The 8,150-nt window shown below is 34.7% G+C and overlaps 1 protein-coding gene and 1 long non-coding RNA gene across 2 annotated transcripts; both read left to right on the forward strand.

The window, feature by feature from the left end:
* The first annotated feature begins 788 nt into the window (after nucleotides 1–788).
* On the forward strand, nucleotides 789–1,889 carry LOC113351606 (F-box/kelch-repeat protein At3g23880-like). Its single transcript, XM_026595560.1, has one exon. It carries the CDS (start codon nucleotides 789–791, stop codon nucleotides 1,887–1,889), a length of 1,101 nt encoding a protein of 366 aa, XP_026451345.1.
* Nucleotides 1,890–5,050: 3,161 nt separating this feature from the next.
* On the forward strand, nucleotides 5,051–6,382 carry LOC113353708. The gene is made up of 3 exons (XR_003361481.1): nucleotides 5,051–5,137; nucleotides 6,140–6,214; nucleotides 6,370–6,382. It is a non-coding gene; the product is annotated as an uncharacterized LOC113353708 (long non-coding RNA).
* Nucleotides 6,383–8,150: the final 1,768 nt, after the last annotated feature.

Here is an 8,150-nt window from a genome sequence, read left to right on the forward strand (position 1 = left end):
CAGATATGCTTTCCCTGCATAATTTATAAATTAGTCATGCGACAGATTTTGCTGTGTTTAAAATTCATGTAGATGCATCATTTGATATTAATACTAATGGGTGTGGCTATGGTATGGTTTTATACAATACTGCAGGTGAATGCACATGCTTCAAAGGAACCTATGCAACTGGAATAATCAATACAGGGACTGGAGAATGCCTGGCAATGCGGGAGGGATTACAATGGGACAAAGCTATGGAATTGGATGGGATTCATCTACTTGCTAATGCTGAAGTAGTTGTCAACTCCATCAAGAATAATCTATCTCTTGTCAGATGGGAGAATAGGAAAATTTTAAGAGACATCAAAGTATTTTTAGAGTCTTTTACTTTTGTTAAAGTCAGTTATGTTAGTAGAGATATTAATCAGTTAGCTGATTCTGTATCTAAGAAGATTAGGAGGGATAGGTTGTTGATTGAAGAGTTCAGTAACGACACCAGGCATACTGAAACTTTGCTTAGTAATTTTGTTGATTTTGGTTAATGTTTATTAATATAATTCACTAGTTATCTAGAAAAAATATATACCCATCCGATCATGAGTGATACCTTCTTTTATGCCTTGCTAGGGTTAGGTTAACTTTAGGTTTTCTATTAGAAAACAGTCACCAATTAGGATGTATATAGCCGGTTTCAGTAATCGCTTAGGACTAGGAGGAGTTTATTTATGTTGTCTTGCCTATAAATACATATCCTCTGTCATATACTCGTTTTTATTCATTCTTTCAACCTTTCAATCATTATACTTATGGGTAGTGCTCTGCCTGAAGATGTATTATTTGAGATTTTCATGCGTCTCCCAGTAAAATCACTGTTGCGATTCAAGTCTGCATGTAAAACATGGTATGCACTCATCGAAAGCTCCGACTTCATCTATCGCCACGCCAATATGACAGATTATAAATCCAAGTTAGGCACCTTGATCTGTCAATTCGACACATCCGATCAGTTTTTCGTGCTTTCTGGTGATGAGAGCTTGGAGGTGTTCGAAGATCTAGGTAATGGGCCATGTTTTAATAAGGCCTATTCTGATGATCCTCCACGTAGAGAGATGGTATCTTCCTGTCATGGGATAATCTGCATACGATATAAGAAAACCAAGGATATTGGTCTCTGGAACCCTGCTACCAGACAATGCAGGATTCTCCCAAAACCGTTAAGTTACGGAAATTTAAGTCCACGCAGTAATTCCGTTGGCTTCGGATTGGATATCGTAAACAAGGATTACAAAGTGCTGCTAGTCACGTCATTCAGACAAGACGGGTGGAGTCAGTCATACCCTTTAGATTGTGTTCGTAAAGTTCAAATTTACAGCCTACGTAGTGATTCTTGGAGATGGATAGATGGTGGCAATCATTTCCCCATCCATTGTCTAAATCACGATAAAGGAGTTTATCTGAATGGCAACTATTTCATGATAGGTCTGGAGTACTTTAACCGAACATCTTCATCTAATTTTGATAGAGATAAAGTGATTCTTTCGTTCGACTTTAACAAAGAGATATTTAGAAAATTTCTGGCTCCAGCTGGTGCTGACTACGTACGTTTGTGTCCCCAGTTATATTCAGTACGTGATAAACTGGCCTGCACTAAGTCTCAGTGTACTCGTGATGGACTGTTTTTTGAGGTGTGGGTTCTGAATGATTATAATACGAAGGAGGAGTGTTGGACTCAACTTTATAGATTCGGACCCTTATCATTAGTCTATCCCTTCGGTCCGTTTGCGTTAACAAGGAATGGCGAGTTTGGATTTATTATTACTTCGTCTGAGGTTATAAAAGTATACAACTTTACCACGGGTGAAATTGAGGATCCTACTAGCTGCCTGATCAATACAAAAGCAAAATGAAAAAACAATGACATCAAACTTGATGATGGGTTCAACGTTTACTTCTACAAGGAAAGCCTCGTTTCAATCTATTAACGCAAAATGGCTGGCAATGCAGCGGAAGAGAATTATTGATTGCTAGCTAGCTAGTTCCCGTGACCATGGAAGCACCTCGTTTCAATCAGGATGTAGTGTACATTTTTTATGTAAGAAGAGTTTTTAAAGAGTAACCGGACAATATTATTGTAATTATTATTTTTCAAGTTTCATTTAGAATCTTAATAATTGGCTTCTCATTGATCATCTTACTTTTGTTTAATTTATTTAATTGCCTGAATGGGTAAAACATTCATGCATTGCTTGGGTCCGGTCCTTCGTCATGAGTAATCATACCAATGTCCTTTTTAACACAGAAAATATGGGCACAACCAAACTATTTACACAACCATAAATAAAAGAAACTAGTTATGCCCAAACTAAATATGTTAAACAGCTTTCTTAACTAGATATTTTTTTAATAAGAAAAGAAGTTTTATTAGAGAATGAGAAATGTACAGAAGTCTACCAAAGATAGACTAGAAAAAACAAGTAGGAATTACCAATAGGTACCATTATAGTGTTCTTAGTTAGTGGCAGGTCCACCCATTAAAGCCCACTAATCAGAGGTCCATAATTAAAAGAAAACACGAAAATGAACCAAATTTTTTAAGCCCAGGTCCTGCACACGTGTGGAACATATGAGGACGTATTTTTAAATACCGAAAACACCCTTAAGTATATAAAGCAGTAACCAAATCCATTTCTTCTTCATTTCTCGATCTATTCTTCTTCTTCTTCATTTTCTCATTTGTGGTTCGGTGAAAAGCTCCGGCTATGAAGATCTTCTGAGGTGTTGATCAATTCGTGAATTCAAAATAAGATTAATCGGTAGGTTCACTTCCTTACTGTTGGTATAGTTTAGGTTTTCATTTTTCCTTTCTTCTTCAAAAGCTAATTTTAATTTAGGTTTTTTTTCTTCTCGGATTAGAGAAATTTTTATGTTTATAGCAAAATCTAATGTTTAGGTATTAGATCTGATGTTGATTCGGTTATATTCAAAGTTTTGTCATTGTTTTTGGATTCTATCAGCGTTTTTTAATTGATTTTTGGGTTCGATCCATGAGTACGTATATGTAATACTGAAATATTTGTTTTGATTCTGAGGTATTTCGTAAGTTGATTTACCTATACTGATCTTTATTTTAAGTTTTTTATTGATTCTATCTTAATCTGAGATCCAAATCTCTTGATTTCATGGGAAAAAGAATTCAAAATTCAGATTTTAAGGTTCCGAAAAGAGGAATTAAATTCAGTATTTTTGTGTTTATGATCTTCATGCTTGATTCGTTAATTTTTTACTTCAATTTTGGTAAAAATACTTTAGATATAGATAGATAGTGATGTTTTATGTTCATTTCATTATTAGATCTGACGTTTTAACTCAGTTTTGTTGGTCTTTGGTTTGTTTTTAGTTTGCTTTTGTGTATTAATCATCAGTACATATATGATGTACTGAAGGTTTTTGATGAAAATAGTCCAGATCTAGTTATAAAATCATGTTTTACGTTTGTTTCGTTTGTAGATCTAGAATTTTAGTTTCATTTTGTTGGATTTTGGTTTGGTTTCAGTTTAGTTTTATGTATTAACCATCAGTACGTATACGACGTACTGATTTTTCTGTGTTTACTATGCTTTTATATGTTTGGTTTCAGTTTTTTGCTTGTGTATTAAACATCAGTACGTATATGACGTACTATTTTTATGAATCTTGATCGTAATTATTCGATTTTTTAGTTAGATTTTGATGGTTTTAGCTTATTTGAACTCTCAATTTGATTTTCTAGTTATTTTCTTTCTTTATTTTCTCAAAATCATACTAATCATACTTGTTAAGAGTACTAAGAAGCTCTGTGTTGTAAGTTTTGTTGATTTGAATTGGATTGTTTAAGGAATTGTCATCATCTTCGTTGTTGTTGCAGTTTTTGAATCGTTTTTTTGGAATTGCTATTATGGATTATAGAGTGAAAATTGATAATAAATGTGCATATCTTGTTGTTCACTTGTTTCAGGTTATGCTAGATACAATAGGCCCTGAATTGCAAGTTCTTAATAAAAGTGAAAAATCGATTGCACTGAAGGCTGAATCATCGGTTGTTTTGACTCCGGATCAAGATAAAGAAGCAACTTCAGATGTATTTCCAATCAATTATGATGGATTAGAAAAGGTGTGCTGAAATTTTGGTTAAATCATAGTGTAATTTCAGTTTGGGCTTGGGAATTGTTGTCACATAATTCGAATATGTTTGCATTCTGTTGATGTATATCGTAAAATTGGAAAACAATGATTAGGAAGAAGGATGACAGTATAGATGTTCCCTTGAACCTTCCAATTGTTGTCTTTGCGATACCTGTGTGACTATGTTATCCTAAGCTATATGATTATGTGCAGGCAGTAAAGAAATGAGACACCATCTTTCTAGGTCAATACATGTTCACAGGAAGTGAAACTACATCAGTTTTGGCTTGAGGTACGGCACTGAACTCTGACATTTGGAGGATTCATCAATTCTTTTTTACAGGCAGTTGATTTTTATTTCATGAATACGCAGTACGTATAAGGCGTACTGATAGAAACTTCTTTTGATTCTGTTTTATTCAGAGTTTTGTCATTTTTTTTTGTTTGATCCATGAGTACATATGCGCAATACTAAAATATGTGCTAATTTATTTATAATTGATTCTAACAGATATGTACTTTACCTGGAAGCGGTGCAACAGATATGTACTCGAATTGTAAGCAACGGATATATATGTATCAAACGACATCAAAGTTGGCTGGGAGACAACCGGCCATTGATGATGAGCATATGGAGTTGTTACTATGGTGTTGAGCTGTTAATATTGAAATAAAGCCCCAACTGCTATGGAGTTGCATTAGCCAATACAGTCTCCATGAGTCGTGTATACAAATAACTAACCTTAAGTTAATTACTATCAAAGAATATTCCTATCTTGCAACGATTGTCGTTTTTCAGAATGCATTTTAGCTCCAGTCTGTTCTCCCTGACACCAATGTTTATCTTTTTTTTATCAACTCTATATACAACTAAATGGTTAACCATTTCTTTATTTTTCCTTTGCTGGAAGAGTCGACCAAAGATGAGAAAAATGCTATTGAAAAATCGCCACAATAATAGGGATTTTCCGGTGTAGAATGATTGCTCTCACAGGTTTGTTTCAGTTAATATGTTAACTTAACTTTCTTATTTATCATCTGGGCAGTTGTAAATGCTGACTAAGTTGAACACATCAGATGAAACAATGGTTTTGATAAAGCTTAGGAAATGAGCATAAATTGGAGACATGGCGTAGAACTTAGGAATTGATTTAGATGTCTTTGAAAAGAATTCTTCTTCAGTGGAACATTAATTGATTTTTTCCATGACCATTGTCTTCTATATTGATATTAGTTGATTCAGGAGTTTGGGTTTTGCTATTTTATTATCCTATCGAGTATATATTTCCACGACAATAATAGAGCCTTGCAAGCAGATTAAATTTATTAATATGTGCGCATATCTGAGTTGCATGACAAATGTGACATAGAGAACTTCGTTGTTGGAACAGATGTGTACTTTTCTCAGTAACACTCAAGGTTGGGGTTCCTTCATTGATCCACCGAATTGCAATCCCTGTGCTTGCTTAGAACCATTTTTATTTTAGATGTTAAATTAATGTCTCCTGCGTTTCAGATTCGGCTCTTCTTAGATTTGATTAAGCTACTGTTGATAAAAAAATTCTCATTATGTGGTAACAATCGACAGGTAAAATCATTGATAACCTCCCATGGTAATTTGAATTTAATTACACCCCTTTTATATTCTTTATGGCTATGATTGAGGAAAACTACTAATGTTAGCTTCGGGGTAAAACGCAGCTTATGCTGTAAATGTCTTCTCATTGTTGATACTAATGTTTTTTTTCTTTTTCTTAATGTATTAACTGTTTGTGTATTATATGCTTTGGATTAATGGCAGGGGCATCAAGAATGCCAATTATGTGCTTCCAGTTTAGTTTTTTGGTTGTCGATTAACTGTAAGAAACTAGCAAAAACAAAAAACATAGTTGCACGACTTATTTCAGCAGAAGTAATATAGTTTTTCAGTTATATTATGACTGGATTTCTATGAGATTGCTGCTTTTGTTGACCAGACTTCGATGTATTTCTGCAGGATTTATTGGTGGAGACCGCGACAGAGCAGGATGGCTCAGTCAGTAATATCACCGTGCAGCCCACAGTTTTTCAGGTTCATTAAATTCTGGATTTATTGGTGGAGACCATTTGTCGTGCATTATGAGTTTTATTTGCATTGGTTTGTATGGTTCCTCAAATTAGACTCTGTATGTTTGGGCATAAGTTATGGCCCCTATGATGAACGTTTTAATTTTTGTGTGTCTGCAGGCATTGACACTAGAAGTTTGTAAAGCGAGTCAATCTATATGCAGTTAAGAAGAAAACGATAATAGAAGATCCTTGCTTTGCCCCCAGAAGCATGGCAATACAGTCGAAGAAAAATTATAATCATCACAATGTATGTGATGTAACACGTTTTATAATTTATTTATCATTGATTCTTACATATTTGTACTCTACCTGGAAGCAGTGCAGCAAATATGTACTCGAATTTGTAAGTATTCAGATATATAATCGTATTTGTAAGCAGTACGACAGATATGTACTCAGATTTCTAAGCAGTGCGACATATATGTACTCAAATTTGTAAGCAGTGTAGCAAATATGTACTCGAATTTTTAAGCAGTGTACCAGATATGTACTCAAATTTGTAAGCAGTGTAGACACACACGTTTGGTAGTAATGGGCATTATGGACATTTCCATGTTTTAATTAATTTTGGACCTCCGGATAAAAAAAAATCCGGTTGGACCCTACTATAAATAACTATATGGGCCTAGGACCAAACAAGAAATTTTCCAAAAACAAACAACTAACGAGAAATTACGAGAAATTAGTTTCCCAATTTGAAACAACATAAGAAGCATCCATAGATAGAACCCATCCCTTTATTTTTTTTGCACTTCTTAAATACTAGCTTGAACAGACATTTAATTTTCTTTGAGCACGTTGTGTTCTTCCTCGTCGTGTTTCCTTTATACACATTACCCTTCCCCTTGTGACTAAAATCCGGATCTCCACTTCTCTCAAAAATAATTTCAAAACGAGTTTTGCTGTCTTTTACATTCAAAACTAATACGTGCATGGCTTTCTTGGCATGTCCTCTAGCCCAATTCTTCGCATCAATAGGTAAGTCAAATACCAACTCATTGACATAGTGATGGGATGTATCTTCGAACAACATATCGACTGGAGAAGGTTGATCATCCATTGGTATAGGTTAGCGTTCAATATACAAGAAATTTAAGAACATCAATTTCAATAAAAAATAAGTTCGGCAACGAAATAATTTTATCGAAAAAATCGAACAAAAAGTTCGGTTAAGCAGTTTTGCAAACCAACCGAAGTTGGAAGTTTGCTTAAAAATATTTTGGTACGTGAAGTTCGGCTGGGAACTTGGTTGGGTTAAAGTTTGCGAACCAACCAAACTTCGTACATCTGGTAAAATCTTAATTATACGTAAAGTTCTGTAAGAAATTTTTATAGGTTATAGTTCGCGAACCAACCGAACTTCGTACACTTGGTAAAATCTTAATTATATGTTGTGCCATCTGCCTCATATTGTTGTTGAGAGCTTTCCATCTGCCGCATAATCTGTTAGTATGTCCGTCACTTGGTTTCCTTCTCTATGGTTGTGCTGGATAGTGCAATATGAAATGTATACCATGGTTTCCTTATCTATGGTTGGCATTGGCGCATTCTCTGGTTTATTTCAGCAGTCATTCGTGGTATATACCATGGTGTGTTGGTGGAAGAATTTATGAAGCACATGAGATTTTCAGGATCTGTCTCAAATGAATTTTTTATCATTGTCTTTCTGTCGTGGATCTAGATGTCATTAATGTGGCCTAAGTCTCAGTCATCAAAGCATTGGTTATTCCTAATAGTTGAGCAAGAGCCGTTACGGTTCCCGCCTTCGAATCCCTGCAAATGGAACCCATACCTACAACTCCAGGGTGTTCCCATGACAATTCCATTTGTTGATATTGATCCAATCCCTATCCGAACAGCTTACTGAGATAGTTGTCATTTAGATGTTACTTTCTAAG

The sequence above is a fragment of the Papaver somniferum genome, chromosome 2 (genome assembly GCF_003573695.1).
Source record: "Papaver somniferum cultivar HN1 chromosome 2, ASM357369v1, whole genome shotgun sequence".
Classification (NCBI taxonomy): Eukaryota; Viridiplantae; Streptophyta; class Magnoliopsida; order Ranunculales; family Papaveraceae; genus Papaver; species Papaver somniferum.